This window comes from Manis javanica, chromosome 3 (genome assembly GCF_040802235.1).
Source record: "Manis javanica isolate MJ-LG chromosome 3, MJ_LKY, whole genome shotgun sequence".
Taxonomy (NCBI): domain Eukaryota; kingdom Metazoa; phylum Chordata; class Mammalia; order Pholidota; family Manidae; genus Manis; species Manis javanica.
In genome coordinates this window covers 207,956,561-207,974,185 of record NC_133158.1, presented here as the reverse complement: position 1 = coordinate 207,974,185, position 17,625 = coordinate 207,956,561, and the positions used below count along the sequence as shown (strand labels likewise).

Here is a 17,625-nt window from a genome sequence, read left to right as displayed (position 1 = left end):
TACACCACCAGCTCTCTTGGGTCTCCATCTTGCAGATGGTAGCTGCCGGGACTTCTCACCTTTAGAATCCTGTGAGGCAATCTCTCATAATGAATCTCAATTTCTTTCTTTCTCTGTTATACATACGCACATCACACACACACACACACTCTTATATTTGCATATGCATATGTTGTGTTTTTCTGGAGAACTTTAATATAGGTTTTAATACAACATATTTAATTATGAATTTATATAGGTTAGCTTTTAGTAATGACTGTCTCACAACCAGCTCATAATACTACTGAAAATTTAATAGTTGGCCCTCACAAGCCAGCACTAGCTCTCTCCAGCGTGCCGTGGGCTTTAATCCTTGTTGCTCAGGCAGTTTTACCAAAAGAAGCCTCTACCTGAGAATGAAATAGGGAAAATATGCCCAAAGAAAGATTTTTTCCCTTGGAGGAATTGACTGGAAATTTGTATCAGTCCAAAGGACAGGGAGATACTGACAGTCGTGCCCTGGGCTTGTAGCATGGCATCAGTGACAGCTGGCATGCAGCTCCATCTGTGACACCGGCAGGGCCAAGCCGCCAACAACAGGCAGTGAAGGGGGGACAGCGAACATCAGAAGGCAGGGCTTCCAGGAAGGCTGCTCATGTCAAAGCCCCATCTGTATCCCAGCACAGGCATCATGGAAGTGTGAAAAAAATTTTTTGAGTGATTGTTAAAAGTATTTGGAGAAAGAAACCTCAGGAGAAAGTCTAATCTTAAGTGGCTAGCCTCAAGTCATGTCATTTTGGGCATTAATAGATGATGCCCCCTTTTTCTCACCTCTTTTATATAGTATGCCTGGGAAACTGTGGCAATACTGTCAGAAGACCTGAGGGAATATTGCCCAACTAGGTCAGGTTTTAACACCTAACACAAAACCATAGCAAAGCTTGGAAATATCAATTTTTGAGAATGACCACACAGAACGACCTCAAAAAGTTGTGTCTTTATTCACTGACATTAAGGTTCATTAAATCAATGGATAAATGAAGCATTTTTCTTGGTGACTAAACTAAAATGTAAGCAATGCAGACTTCTCATAAGTAACCTTATATGTGATGGTATAATGACAAGTGTGTATATTTAATTAATTTTGATATGATATAGAAAAATGTCTCATCTCTATGACCCAGGTGGGATCCTGAAGAGTAATAAATGACCTATGAATTCTGCTCTCCTTCCTTCCTTCCAAAGGCTCATTAAGTAGTCTTATTTCATGGGCTATAGGGGTAGAATTAAAGGGGGTTAAATTACAGGTTACTCATAAATTTATACTTCTGAATAGAGCCTGAATAGTTCAGTGCTGCATTTTGAGGTGTTTTGATCAAAGGCTAATTTCTTTTGTTCTTCAAAGTGCAGAGCTAAGCAATCCTTAAAAATACACTAAAGATCAGGTCTTAGAAAACAGGCAGCTTCTCCAAGTACATCTATTTACCCATTGGTTAGACTGGTAAAAATACAGGAAGTATAATGACAAGTGAAAAGCAAAATATATTTAAGTACAACCATGAAAATACACAAGTTTCCTGGCATATTTAGATTTCTTGATTCTTGGCCTGGCAAGTAGCATTTCAATGAAGTAGATGTTCAGATTCATTGTCTGATTAAAAGAAAAAAAAAATTTGGAAGGAATGTTGACTATCAATTACATATACTATATAATAATGATAATGAATATTTACAGAATTTAAATAATACTAACAACCCTACAGACAGACAATATCACAAGCTCCATTTTATAGGTGAGAAAACCAATTAAACACTTAAACAACATGGCTTCAAGTCCCACAGCTAGTTTGGGGCAGAACTGAGAAAAGGACTTGAAGTTTCCTGAGACCAAGTCCAGTTTTCTTTCCATGATACTGAATAACCAGTCTTACCCAGTAATGGGAGAACTCAGAGTAGCTGGGCTCCCTAGCCCAACTCATGTAGGATTGTATAAAACACAAAATACTATGTAGATATGGCTCATGGAGACACTTTAAAAGAAATATAATTGTCAAATATTGTGATGTGTTCTTAACTGTTGATTTTCTAACTCTCTTACATAATTACAACTATCAGGTCTTAACCAATTTGCTCATCAATAAAGGTGTTTTAGAATCAGCTTTTCTTTCCCTCCTCTTATTTTGTATTAAGCTCATCACTACCTAAGAAATTTGTACCATTTTCCACACAGATGTCAATGATCTTCATCTCGCAGATGCCAAAGCAACTACATTTTTCACTAGTATATTAGTACCCACATAACCCTGAATTACTTATGTACATGGTGGCTTTTATATCTTTTCTGAAATCAAGTCATTTTAAAAATGTAAAATAAGTTGCGTCTTAGTGTATTGTACATTTGAGTGGTACATCTTTATCAAAGCCGAAATAAAAGTGAGAAAATATTTGGAGACAAAGAAAGAATAAAAAGGTCTTACATGGTATGGTTCAGAGTGTCTTCTCCACAATCGGTTTCAGATTTTAATTTACAGGTAGTGGCATCACAGCAAGGGTTGGTACATTTCTTTAAAACACATACAGAGGGAAAGTGGTTGAGTATTTTATTTTTTTATAGACTAGGTGCATTGACTTCTGGTACAAGATGACAAAGAAATGTCACTTTTTAAACTATATTACTCTGCTATACCTATTTAGTGGACATGATCAGGAAATTTAATAATAGAAAAAAATGTTATCAGTAAGGAAAACTACCTCTTTAAAGAACAAAAGTAGATTTATCCAAGAATTACCCCAAAATAAATTTGGTTGAGATGGTACTATATGTAAATTAAGTTAAAACTTCAAGGGAGAATATTCTATACCATTCAAACTGTTTGAAGATGGTGAAAAAAATTGAATATCCCCAATTTACTTTACCAACCCTGCATGATTCTGGTAATGAGAACTGGTAATGAATACACACACACACACAATTTTAATTTATGTATGTACATGCTATTTTAGTTATATTTTGTTCAATATTTTGCATAAAAAACAATGAAAAGGCTTGCCATTAAAGATGTTAAAATGCCATTAAGATATTAAAGATTCTAAAAAATGAACATACACGCAATGAAATACTATTCAGCCATAAAAAAGAAGAAATCCTGTTATTTGCAACAACATGGATGGATCTAGAGGGCATTATTCTCAGTGAAATAAGCCAGGAGGAGAAAGACAAACACCAAATGATTTCACTTATTTGTGGGCTATAAAACAAAGCAAAACAAATGGAGGAACAAAGCAGGTTTAGACTTATGGACACTGAGAAGTGTCTGGTCGTTACCAAGCAGGAAGGGTTGGGGCAGGTGCAGGGTGGAGGGGAATAAAAGGGCACAATAATTCACAATCACAATATGAGTTGATCACAGGGACTGTTGAGCAGGGGCTGTGATGTACATTTGAAACCAACATAAGATTGTATATTAGCAATAACTTTAATAAAAATAAATAAAAATTTTAAAAGGTATAGTTATACATCTGTGCATTATCTAAGCAGTTAAATAGAATATTACTTTTTAAATCTAAAAGACCTAAATACATACATAAAAATAATAAAACAGGATATTGGATCATGGAAAACTAGATTATTCACTAAAGGATACTATATAAAGTATATATGCTACATTTTGGATAAGAAAACAGTTATTTTAAAAATTTCAGTTGTTCATTAACTTGAACTGTCTTGTTTTATTTAACTACATAAGAAGAAAATTAAGATACAGAAAAATATAGGAGCTGGCTGCCATAAAGAATATCAAATCTTACACATTATATATAGTACTCTTTCTCTCTCTTTTGTCAGTGTGCACTGAACACATGCCATTTGCCTGTTGAAATCAGAACTTAGGGTTTATGAACCACTTCAATTGTCTTCCACCCAAGAAACCAGATGGGAATGTAAACCACCTTAAGAATGAGATAAACTTAACTCTAATGTATTATAAGGTATCAAATCATTTGTAAAATTCCATACCTCATAATTAACAGAGTATTATGGTATTTGTTACAAATGATTAGTTATAGCATATTAGTTCATCTTTAATAGAATTCAGCAGCTTAACATTTCTGAATAAATAAACTGAAGCATACAGAGATTATATGCTTTCCCTTTAAAATAATGGATGAATCTTGGGTCATAACCAGCCTTACCAGTTACTAGCTTTGAATCCTTGGAACTAGTTGCTGAACTTTTCTGAGTCTCACTTCTCTAAATTGAGATAATAAAAACACCTATCTTGCAGGTTTGTTGACAGTAATAAAGGGGATAGTGTATACAAAAACTTTGCAGATTGATACATGAAAATTTCTTAAATATTTTTTTAGTCTTAAAAGAAAAAAAAAGGGTTACTAAGAAAAGAGCACTCTGAGATATCTATCATAGCGTCACTAGTGAACATTCTAGCAGAGTGCATTGCTATTTAGCGTACTCTGACCTTGAAGGGGCCAGATTTTTATAAAGATGAGCAGAATTATAATAATTATCTTAGATGTTCTACGTCAATAACCCATTTTCTATGGGATTACATTTTTTTTCTTTTTTCCTTCTCTGTTTTATTTACTACCTAGTTTAAACACTGGCTTAATGAGAGAAGGCCAACTCACTATGGAGAGAACTTCTAGATCTCTAATTGTTACTGCTCCACAAATGATCAGCTGTGCCTTTATATCACTTAGGGACTCCTAACACATGTAGGAAAGATCATAAGTGCTACGTTAGTTAATGGTTTACTCCCTTACATTGAACCTTATATAATCATGTCATAAGCATATCCTCGTTTCTGAAATGCCTTTCAAATAATGATTAAGATCAGTCCTAACAATAGAAGTGCAAGTCTACTTTTTACTACAATGCCAAGTTTGTCTGTGGAAAGAACTTACGAAAGAACCTCTTTTTAAAAAAGGAAAAAGAAAACAGCAATTCTTATGCCACAATAACTCTCTAATAAATGTTTTAAACTATAGATATTTTTATACCTTAGGGGAGCCGCAATCACAGTCTTCTCCTACTTCCAGAAGTTGGTTCCCACACACTGGTTTTGTTATTATATTTTTAGGAATCGGTGCTTGCAGTAGGCACTTTGGTTTTTGAGATAAAATATATTTTTCAAAATGTAAGCGGCAAGATACACTGAAATCCTTTGGAAATCTTGAACTATAACCAGAAAGAAAACCAGAAATACCATGACATATAATGACAAATGATCATGAGCATCTGACTTGTCTAACTATATTGCCTGGTTTGGTGGAAATTCCAAAATTAGGAATATCTTGTTAGAGACTACACTGTTTTATATGTGGAGAGCAATGGAACATGCATTTTATGCTATTTGGAAAATTGTCTTCCTAGACACTCAGCTCTATAGCTGAGATAATTTAAATTCCCGTGTGGATTCAGTACTGTCCCATACGGCAGCAGGTATGAGCTTCACCGTCCTTTATCACACACTCATCTCACCAGTGAGGGCTGAGAGATAAGTAATACTAACCATGAACTAGTGAAAGAAATCATCACAGACTTAGAGGTTCTACGGACGTATTTCTCTTCCTTTTCAGGAGCACATCCCGAGCAAGGCATGTTTAGTTCACTTTTCTGTCCCAAGTCCTTGCAAAGTAGGTGGCATTCGAAGATAATTAATAATAATGTAAAAATGATTGATTGATTGGTGTTGGGGATATATAAGTATTTTTTTTGCCATCTTAATTAGATACATATTTAAAAATATATTATTTAAAGTTAAAATTATTTTTACTTAAAATAACGTGGTCACTCTACTTAGAAGCATTAGTCTGGCATATCTGGAAATCTTAAATAATGAGCCCTGATTACTGGTAAAAACTATACACCAATAGGGTAGAGGGTGAATTAATGGGGTACACAGCCTTTGGTGAAAACTGCCCGTCCAGTGGTATAGACTGCATCTGAATTCTTTAAGATTTAAGAAATAAGTTTTTTTCTTGGGGGTGACAGTTCTCACCTCAGATACTGATTCATCACACAGCTCCCGGAGGGACATTTGGTGTAATATGGCACATCAGGCATGCCAAGGACATGACCCAGCTCATGGGACATCACTCCTACAAGAGCCACGTTATTTTTTTTATTAGCCTAGAAAAAAGAAACAAATAGTACTTCTTATTTTATTTAGTTATTTCCTGATTGTTTCCAGTGTTCAGTATGTGGTAAAATAGTTTGGCAGATGAAAAATAATGAGTCACTAAGTTTCTTTCCCTGTTACTTGTTATTGTAAAGTGTTAATAGACATTTGAAATTGAGTCAGTGCTTAGTAACTATTTGCTCAACCAGTAAGTTCTTAGTAAACCATGGTTAAATTAAGGTAATTACATCCTTCACAGGACGTACCAATAGGTATGTACTCACGGCTTCCACAAACTATTCCCTGATGCCTAATATATTGGTAGTGCTTGGCTGTATGACACCAACATGCACCTGTCTGACCTGTTGGGCCATTGATACTGGGGATGATTAATCTGAAATTGACTCAGGTCAGAGGACACATGCATTCCCTTTCTGTCCCAGTATTCCTGCTCTTATTCCTTAACACCAGTTAAAGAGCGAAGCCTTCCAAGAGGGCCAAGTGAGGAGACATTCCGTTTCATAATCCAAGTGATCTTCATTGTATGGCCAGTAGATGACCAGCAGGCTCATTTCTATCTCTGTTTACTGCCTCCGCAAATGTTCATTGTGTTAAGTCTGTATAAGGCATTTTGCTTGTCTTCCAAAGGATATAGAACCACAAGGAGCCTTCCTGTAAGTTTACAAACCTCAATAACAGCAACTGACGATGGAGAACACAAGGAGTTTGAGGCCGCCATTCCTACATGTCGGTTGTTGAAGCCGATTCCACTGTGTGGAAAGTTATAGATTCATTTTCACAATCTGAGTCTTTGGAACCATTAGCTTTTGCCAATCATATTTAAAATCTTCCTCTTTGTCCTACCCTTTTCATATCCACTAGGCCCAGAAAAACGACTGTTATTCCACAGCATTAGAATATCCACAGACAGTTATCTCACATCCCAGGTTCTAGTTTAGTAATCTGATGTGGGTCTCCAATAATCTTACAGGGGACCTGCTAATGGTAGAACTTCAGGCTCTCTGACAACTGATCAAAGAGACATAATTGAACAGAAATTTCTGCCAAGAACCTACATACCCCTGCCCCTAGCCGCTGTGTGCTCACCTGAGTAGCTGAGCATGATCATGGCTCCTCATTTTCCGCAGGTTAGAACGATGCCAACTCAGAAAGTTGTTAAAGGTAACACCTGTTTGGGGTACCACCGCTATCTTATCACCGTCAGACCAGATTTCCATACCTACCAAGGCCACTTGAATATCTATGGTGTTATAAATCTGTGGGAAGAGCATTTTTCTCCATGAAAACATTTGATTTCTTTAGTGTTTAGATCTTTTGCTGATGACAAGTAATGGATAAAAGTAAACCATTTTGAAAATACAAATTCTAGACATTGTCTTTGCTACAGTATAAGTGATTTTACCTTAATGTTGAATCTTGTCTGCTGAATTTCCCAAAACTACTGACAATAAGTCATTGTGACCCTCCCAACCCCTTGGTAAAACCATAGGGAAAACCCAGCCTCCCATGTGGAAACACGTTTTTCCAGACAAACATCTTACCACATTGAGTAGGTTCACCACATCAAACAAAAAGCTTCTTATCAAAGTTAGATTTCCCTTAGAGATGTTATACTGTAAAATATGTAAGCAAAGTATAATTGAAATTACAAATTAAAGAATTAAAGTGAAAAAGATGATGGGGAACAGGATTTCACATTTTAAGAAAAATTACACATTTCAGTGTACATAAATGTCTAGTCATTTTATATCTAAGACTCCATTTCAACAAATATATTTTTAAATGAAAGAATATTTTGGAGAGAGAAAAATTAGGCATTCATGTCACATTTTAATGCTTTTCCCTTATCAGTCAAATACATCAAGTTAATATTTTCAATGTCTTTAAACCAATATTGTTGAAATCTGATTTTAAAGCAACATTTAAAACACAGATTCTAGTTTTTTATATATATAAACATAATTTGTAAAGTATATATGGTTTTGTATCTACTTTATATTTATATAATAGTGATCATTTTTAAAGATATTTTGATAACCCATTCTTTTTTGTTTCTCATTATTATGATTGATTTTCTGGAGCTATCTTGTATTAATCTGTTTCTAAGATCTGAATATTTTGGCAGCAGATGGATATTAAAGGAGAAATGGGTGAGTGAAAACTATTTCAGCAAGGCAGGTAGAACAGAGCAGACCATTCACGTGGGCAGGCTCCACATACTCAGCTAGAATAGTTTACTGCTTGTCTTTGCTTGATAAGAAAACTTAAAAAAGTTGACTCAGCTATCCAAGGAGCACACGTATTTCATACTCACAAAGGCGTTATCCAGCACCAAAAAGAGATCAATGTACTTCTTAGCCCGAAGAAAGCGTTCGTGCTTGACAAAAAATAAAAGAACATTGTTAATAATTATCTTTATCTTGAAAGATTGAAATGCTTACAAGGAAATGTACATTTTTCTTCAGAGGGAAATTAAAGTGAAGAGTAAATAAATTAACTGCAGACCTTACCTATACCACCCTTGCTGAGCACACCAGTAGATCATGTACCATTGATGAGACAATGGGATGACGTAGGAAAGCCACACTTACCTCTGGGTTATTGAGTGACCTAGAGGTTCGAAGAAGTCCTTGTTTCCTGCCAACATTTCTTACACCACAAGTGCGATCAGCTGTTTCTAGCTCCTTCTGGTTATCGGTGAGGACGGCATGATCTTCTTGGTCTGTACTTTTCAGAGGCTTTATCATATATCTCTGACCATGATGAGTGAAGTATCCCCTGCAAGATGCAGGCTTGTATTTCAGAATCCTCCTCCACAGTCCCTACACTGACTGGAGCCTACCTCTCTCTCAATCCCAGGCTCACACTTACTTTTCCTTTATAGGCCTTTCTATTTTACTAATTTAGGTTATAATCAGTATTTTTCAATACTAAAATTGGGCTGATGTTTATCTAGAGAATTCTGGACAAGAAATACTAAGATAAAGCTTTCCCAAAGAATTTGGAATTTACATTATGAGCTCAATAAATGTGTCCAGCTTATTTATACACTTAGCAATATTCTTAACAGACCCTACAAATATAATGGAGAATCGAGTGAGTGTTTACAGATACCAAGAACCCCAGAAGACAGAAAGAAAGAGGAGCAGGTCACTCAGAGGGACAGGTTGAAACTAGTAGTAGCTTGAGGAATGCCTCTTCTTAGTAAGAAAGTTAGTTCAAAAATATAAAATGAATGCATATGATGGAATATTTTGAAGTCAACATTGCCATTAAAAAGCACACTGATGAAAATATTTTATGATATTGGGAAAAGGCTTCTGATGTCAAGTGGTATGAACGATATTAGAAGAACGTTATGTGTATTTTTGTTCATATTTCAACCCTGTAAAAAATATATTTGTTGATATTCATAAAAGCCTACAAACATGACAAAGTGTTAAGAACAACGATCACTCAGAGGTACAATTTTGTGGTGGTTATTTTCACTGAGTGCATTTTTCTCACTCCCCAAATATTCCCTGATGGGCAAGAATTAAATATTAACACTTAAGATATTATATTTGGCATGACATGACAATTTCAGAGTAGAATCTAAGAAAGCAAAACAAAATCATTTCAGGGGGTTGAACAGATAAACATGGAAATGGGTCTACATGTCATCAGGGTACAGAATGTAGTATTTTGTGTGAACATTGGTAAAGCAAACTGCTAAGAGAGGCAGAATACGGAACGATCACAAGAGTGGTACTTTACCTCCACTTTAACCACATATATTCAGCATTTTATTGATGGATACAATTTTACCAAGGTAGTAAGAAGACATAATATCCAGGAAGACTCAAGTTCTGTGTAACAAATTGGTCCTTGCTGTTCAATACTTTTGTGAGTGGCTCTCACCTCAACCCCTTGCAGGTACTAATGCTGGCTACAGAATCCTTTTCATTTAGGATGTGTCCTTTATAGTAGCAGTGTTCCTGAGGTGGAAAAAAGAAATGATTTTTTAAATGACAAGAATAAGTGAATCTTAGTTGTGGTAAACGCCGTTATCTTGAATATGTAAGAAAGTTCTTCAAGTAGTGGTTGTAGCCAGCAATTCCCAGAAGCAAAAACAGTGAGAACCTCATAGATTCTATGAACTGCTCCACCACTGACCTTGAAAACTCCAAATTTGATGGCTGAGCTACCTTTCTGGCACTAATTCGCACAAATAAAAGTCCAGGGAGTTTGAACCTAAGTGGGTTCATAGTGTAAGTGGACACTGCATCTAAGGAATAGCCAGCCCCTCTGAAGTCCAGTACTCCTGGAGATTGCTCAGGTTTGCTGGTCAGTTTGTGAGAATTTGGCTTCCCTATGCTGAGTCCCTAAGATGCTGTGCATCACATGTCAGTAAAATGAGGTCCCTGTTTTTCTAGAATCTAGAGTTCCCAAGAGGCCACACTACCACTCCTAAACCCTTAATATTAACTGGTCCAACTCATCATTTTAATTGGTGTGTTAGTGGAATCCCATTACCAGTATCAGAAACCCAAAGAATGTTTCGGCAAGTAGGGATTCTGATATGATTGGTGCTCCATGAAGCAAATAAGGAAGCCACTTATGTGGAATGATCCAGGAAACTAATGACTAAACCTTTCTTCAAAATACACTGACTTGTCTCAGGGTCTGAAACTCTATCTGTGATTTTCTTACCTTTGGAAAAAATCCTGTCATCATAAAAATTTTCTTATAGACGACTAAGAAAAGGTACCACATTAAGAAACCATAGGCCATTCACAGTCGAGCATGAATTAATTCATTGGATACTTTCCCCAGAGGTCAATGTTAGCAAAAACTCAGATGTCTATGAAATAAGAATTTTGAAGTGAGAAGGGAATAAAGAGCCATTTTGTGGTAGCATGTTTGTCTGATTTTTTTGGAGAGATGTACGTGTTTGGTTGTGAGAAACTCATTTAGCTTGGTAAAACCCCATGATTAAACCTTTTTGTGTTCTTTTCCTGTTATTCCTTTGGCTTTGGTTCTGTATGTCTGACATCTGGGACTTGGCATTATCTATAACAGGGTGGTTTAACCAGATATAAAGTTATATTAATTAAATAATTGATATTCCATTGCTGATCTCAGGAAAAATGAATATATCATCAGAAAATAGCAAATAGTAACATGACATTTCAAGTACTTACAGGGGAGAATACTTCTAACTTATTGATAACATAGTCTAAGGGAAAGTAGACTTTTGGTTGCTTCTAAAATACAACACTTGGAAGACTTTCACTATACTTACCTTCACAAAAGCTGGCTATGATTTTTTTGTCATCCTCTGTCTCACTGGTCATAGATGAGCACCTTGCTTTCAAGTTCTTTGATTTTTTTTAGGTTGTCCTTGTACCTATGAATCTTATAATATAAGTGGGTAGATCCCAGAAAGAGTTTCAGAAGACACTCAGAACCTACCATATTCTGCGGGCTTGTAGTGATTTCTTCTCCTTTGTGTGAGTAATATGTTTCAGTGTAATCTGGCCCAATGTGCCTGTAGGGATCAGAAAGTTGCATAATACACTTATGGTGGCAATAAAGACTAATATTCTTGACATGATCTTCAGCACTAAAAGAATGATAATGTCAACAATGACAAAGGGCTGCCATTCTGGCCCACTGATCTTTTCCAACATTAAAACACTGCTGCTGAAGCAAATCAAAGCATTAGCTATACCTATCAGATCTAAGGAAAGACAGGCCCTCAGCTACTTTTCAGTTGAAGAGTCTCTATCTTCAAATGGGTTTGTTTGGGGATGTTTTGCACCAAAAGCAGTCTCTACAGGGTCTCTGAAAGATGCTTGGTGTGTAAGGGACCATTGCATTCAAAGAGGAGTTTATTGACTATCATAGAGCTTGGGGGACCCCCATCCTCAGGGTCTACCTCAGGTTGTGGGTCCTGAAAATGAGCTTTGGACATATGGTCTTATAAAAATAATGGAAAGTCACATCCAAGGTTTGAGTTTTTCTGGGTAGGTAAGATGTTTGGTAAATTCCAAGAATCATCAAAGATGAAAGTCATTTATTTGTATAGCTCTTTGCTTTATCTTTGCATATAATTTCCTAAGTAAGCATTAACCTTCTTGGATAACATAAGCACAAGCTAACAACATATAAACTCAGCATGCTTCATGTCTTCTATCCCAAATCACACTAAAGAGAGTCTCAAGATTTACCTTTCTACATTGTCTTAATGTAATCTAGCGATTTTATTTTAGGAAGTACAACATACCTGTTTTTCTGTAGGCCAAGGATGATTTCTTCTCCTTTTAATATAATTTGATACTGAAGTTCAGGTGCATATCTTTCCTAAAACATTTAATTATACAATGACGTCAATTTATATTTCTGACTCTATCTAAAATAATTAGAATGATATATGTAGTATATATAGGAAAATAATTACAAATGTGAATAGAATAAAAGCAGTTCTCTTAAGCCTTTGAAATACATAAAATAAACAGAAATTGTATATTAAGATGGATTTCCAAAATGTGCAACAGCACAATAATAATTTAAACAGGTTAAGCTGACTCTTATCTGTGAGACAGGAAATTATCATCTGCCCTAATGATCAGTATACTATTCTGTGTGTTCTAATGGATCACTAATGGGATATAATAAGGCATATACTTTTATTACTTTAAAACTAAACCAAATACACTGAAGAAAACCAGCCAAAAACCTACAAAGGATAAAATAAAACAAAATTATAAAATGGGGAAAATATTTGGAATAATAATCAAAAAGTTAATATCCTTATACATTTTTAAAAGCTCGTTCATTAATGAGATGAGGTTGAATTAAGACAGAACTTTCTAGACACAACACCCAAGGAAAAGGCATGTCACTGGGGGACAGGAGGTGAGGGTGGGGAGAAGACATGGGTTTGGGGAGTTGGCAAGGAATGTCTCCTCCTAGTAATGGCCGCCCTTCCTGTGTACCTTCCCCCCGCTGCCCCTAAACTTGGAAAATTGTCCAAGCAACCAGTTTCTTTCTGATCAGGTGGGGCAGTTAACTCCCTTCTTGCTGCTTAATTGCAAAAGCATTTCAAGAAATGCTATGCTCTCCCCTGAACAAAGGGAGCTGTACCCATGAGCTTCAAGATTGAACTATTAGAGGTTGATGGTGACATCACTTCTATTAGTAGAAAGACTCCTAATATTCTCTCCAGATAATTGTAAAATCCCAGTCATTCACATCACTTACCTCCTTGCCATGCTTCTCCGTCTGGTTGTTCTGTGTCTCTCTTTTGTGTAAAATGTATAGTTTTTTAGGACGAACTACTTCATAGAGCTCTAATTCTGGAGTTTGTTTTATGGCTGTTGCTAGAGAAAGAGAGATAATATTGATATAAAATATTTCAAGCTTTTTGTTTTTATTTGGTTTGGGTTGGTTGGTTAGTTGGTTGAAATGAAGACTCAATTCCTATTGAGAAGGTAAACTTACATGAAGAACACCTTCAGCTTCAGCTTTGATAACAAAGAATTTTTCTTTTGCTCTGTGCCCCCATTTGGGAAGGACACGATGAAGATGAAACAATTCTTTCTATGACCTCTAATATGTGTAACTCGGGGCCACCCTGCCCACAAAGAAGTCTTGGATAAGAGCTGCGATGCCGGCAGCCACGAATTCTGCCTGTAGTAATCCAGGCCCTTCTTCCTCTGCGGCCCTCAGCAACCTTGTGAATTTTTATCTCCATGTTCTCAGAGATCTCTGTTTTTCCTTTTTATGTCTTTTTCCATCTGTAGTGTGACCCGGACTACCCCTCTAAAAATCAAAATTTTCATATACAGACTCCTAAAAGTTATTTTATTTCTCAGTGTAACAATAAACCATTCTGTTATTTAACACATAAGCATCTGCCTTAAGACTTCAGATTTCTTAAGAAATAAAGTTTTTGTTATCCTCTGCCAGAGCAATTTTAAGGCATCTGACAAGTAGGAAGATTACCCATAGATTCTTGACTATCAAATATTCTTGATACACTTGGAATTACATTACAGAGACTATTTCTTTTTGGCTTGCATTTAGCAGGAAAAGAATTGATACAAGAGTCAAAAGATGTGGTCTTATGTCCTAGTTAAATGACCTTGTGTCACTTACCCTTTCTATCTGTTTGCTTACCTAAAATGGAGGTTGGCTTAAAAATTCAATAGCAAAACATATATCAAATTATTTAGCATCAGGCTTAGAAACCTATTTTTTGTTTTAATTGCTTAATCATCCATATATGATCAGTCTTATTTTAAATGCCCTCATTTTCACAGTTAAGTGTCTGTTCTTACAGCCAGTTTCCCACTCAGTGTGACAGAGTGACCTTAGGGACACCAAGTGATTCTACACCTGGCTGAGGTGGAGAAGCTGGAGAGAAACAGTTTAGTAAAAATTGTCTTCTCGTCATCCCCCAATGTTGTGCTGTGATGCTGTACTAAGAAGGATTCATTACGTATGGAAACACAAAATTCGTAAATGTATTACTGAAAGTTCTATCAAAATGAATATGAATCTCATTAGTGGAAAGAATTGTTGAGTTGAAATTAGAGTGAATTCTAATAATTTCTAGTTCTGACTCTACCACTAAATGTTCAGTTAGCCAGTTCATTTTTAATTTTGTTTAGTAATGCAATTTTGCCTAATTTAACTCTAATTTTACTTAAGAGTCTTCCATGTCATCCACTCTAGCATGACCTTTGGACAAATTGTGTGTTTAGATGAATGATTGCCTCCTTAAGGGGTGGAAAATATCAATGTTATTATTCAAGACAACATTGGAGAGGGCTAGGAAATTCTTGATTTCTGGTCTGGAAGTTAATTCTTTGGCATCATCTGAGGCTGTGTTTTAAAAAATAAAATAATAGAACTAGTAAGATTATTGAGTGAGAGATACAATTTCAGAGATATCCTAACTACATTATTATGCCAACCACAAACCCTTGACTAGGAGGACAGAGTTAGTATAAATTGAGTAAATATACCAAAATTCAAATAGTAGTGCTCTTTGGGTCATGAGAGCATGTCCTTCTCTCAAAAGCACTTTAAAAGTGCACTAAATAATTAGACTTTTGTATAAACTGTCAATATATCAGTGCTTACCTTGAGTTTGGGCGATGAGACATAGGATGGAAAGCGGGAACAAAGGCATGCTGGCTACAGCACGTAGCCGAGGAGTCTCACACGCCGTGGAGATGTGGTCTCCCCTGCCACCCACTTTTATCTCCCCTGACTTCTCTTTAAAATAAGGGGAAAAAAATTAAAACCTCAAATGTTCTTTGTGAGATTGGGGAGTGTTTCCTAATGGTGTTGAGAAATTGCCAATATATTGCACTGTCAAGATCGTGAGAATGTTCCTCATTTATGAGAGGTGTTTACATCTGTGGTTATAGCTTGTTAAGGAATCACATCTGGACAGCTGTTTGGCCCTGGTGGTCCTGTAGTGCTGGGACAGCACCAACTGGGACTGAGATGCTTGTGTACATATTTACATGCTCACCAAACTCAACCATCACTATTTATAATGTTCAGTCACTTTGTAGAAATTGGTCTACTAATTTAGAAAATGCATCAGTAGTCTTTATGTATTTTGAGAAATTGGCACAGAGAACACAAAATCTATAAAGTCTTACAAACTAGCATATTTTAATCCCTCTAACCCTCAGTCTCTTTATCTGTGAAAAGAAGGTGATGATATCAGTATCTATCTCAAGCTTGTTCTAAAATTTTTACATGGTACCACACACATATGCATGCACACACACACACCCATAAAACTGTAAAGAAATGTGTGAATGTAAATCATTTTGACAGTGTTAGCCTCAACCAAATTGTACTGCATATGAAGTACATTAGAGGTGCACTATGAGTTCTACTGCAGGAAAATAACAATACTTTTCTGATTAAAAAAATAAAAGATTTTCATGGTCATAAATATCAAAAGAAGTATATTGAAGAAAACAGTTAACCACCCAATAATCCAACATCAAGAAAGGAGTTCTGTTAACATTTTGACAATTTATTTTCATTTCTTCCTATGCACTGGTAAAGAAAAAAAAGTGAAAGAAAATTCGATTTTTAAAACTTTAGTTCTTATTGCATAAAGAGTTTTGGGAACCTGTTATTTTTTGCACTGCATTATAACACAAGCATTTTCATGCTATTGAATACTAAGGCTTTATTTTGATGACTTTAGGTTATTTCCAGGTGTATAGGTTATGTATCTCTCCCAAAGTGTATATTTCTTTGATTGGATTTCTGATTACTTCTTTTGAATAAATTACAAGAAATGGTATTATTTAGTTAAGTAAATCAACTGAGTTCATGGTACATTAACATGGTATTTCTTGGAGAATTAGCACCAAATTACATTTCCATTTATAGAATATTCCCAGTCTAAAAATCTATGCTGTATAAGAGCTGAGCTTACCTTTTATTGATACCTTGGGAGTTTGCTAACATCTGATAGTGAGTTGTATAGTTACTTCTTTATGTGTATGCTTCTTTCTGTTCTTTCACATTCTTCTGAGTTATTTAAGTTGTCCTTGTATTTCTTTTGCTCGTCTAGAAGATCAATACTCCACAATGTAGTTGTTACCATTAAAATTTAACAAAGTACAATCTGAATTAGCACCTCTACCATAAAATAATTCAAGCCCCTGGAATGGTTTAACCCATCAGCACCCCACCCCTGGCCACCTTACATATTTTTCAAGTATTTTAGTTCTACCATAATTTTCATTCCCAAATTAGTCATTATAATTAGTTTTGTGTTTTATGAAGATGATGCTGTTTGAAATTACTCATATATATACCACCTTCTTTGCTTACAGTTCCCTTTAGCATTAATTCTGTTTTTAAAAAATTCCTTTGTGAAACATATTATCTAATAAATCCTTCATTAAAGTTTTCTTGGAGTAAGCACTTCCATGGTTTCTTAAAAGTTTCTGAAAGTGTATTTATTTCACCCTAGTCTTTAATGATAGTTTAGCTGGGAATACAATTTTAGGATGACAATTAATGTCTCTCGGCATTTGGGATATGTTTTATTATCTTTTGGTAACTCTTGTTGCTATTGAAAATTCTACTTTCAGTCTATTAAATGGAAGTTAGCTTTGTTTATAAATTATACAACTAGTATTGCAAAGTGAGTTAAATATTTATTGAGAATATGTTACATTTGAATTCATACTAAACTAATACTACATTTCTGGGCAATATTGATTCTATCCTACTATACTGAGGTATTCCCACAATAAAGTATAATAATTGAGATGAAAGTACAAACAGATACAGTATATACAAAGGGAAAACATTACAATTGAGGTTTGGGCATTGTATTCAGGTAGATATCAGAAGCACATAGTTTGTGGGGAGTGGAGAGAGTCAGATAATATAAGCTAGAAAAGAAATAGGGGAATGGGCATTCTGGGGAGAGAAAATCATATGAGCAGAACCA

The 17,625-nt window shown here is 35.5% G+C and overlaps 1 protein-coding gene across 1 annotated transcript; it reads right to left on the bottom strand.

Annotated features, from left to right (window-relative positions):
- Window positions 1–957: 957 nt before the first annotated feature.
- Window positions 958–15,421, bottom strand: ADAMDEC1 (ADAM like decysin 1). The gene is made up of 14 exons (XM_073232688.1): window positions 15,270–15,421; window positions 13,383–13,501; window positions 12,406–12,482; window positions 11,592–11,667; window positions 10,038–10,114; window positions 8,729–8,915; window positions 8,452–8,514; window positions 7,679–7,750; window positions 7,224–7,393; window positions 6,805–6,886; window positions 5,997–6,127; window positions 4,996–5,173; window positions 2,457–2,542; window positions 958–1,630 (listed from the first exon to the last, which is right to left on the bottom strand). The coding sequence occupies exons 1-14, from the start codon at window positions 15,316–15,318 to the stop codon at window positions 1,624–1,626; spliced, it is 1,374 nt and encodes a 457-aa protein (XP_073088789.1). The 5' UTR covers window positions 15,319–15,421; the 3' UTR covers window positions 958–1,623.
- Between the last annotated feature and the right edge of the window lie 2,204 nt (window positions 15,422–17,625).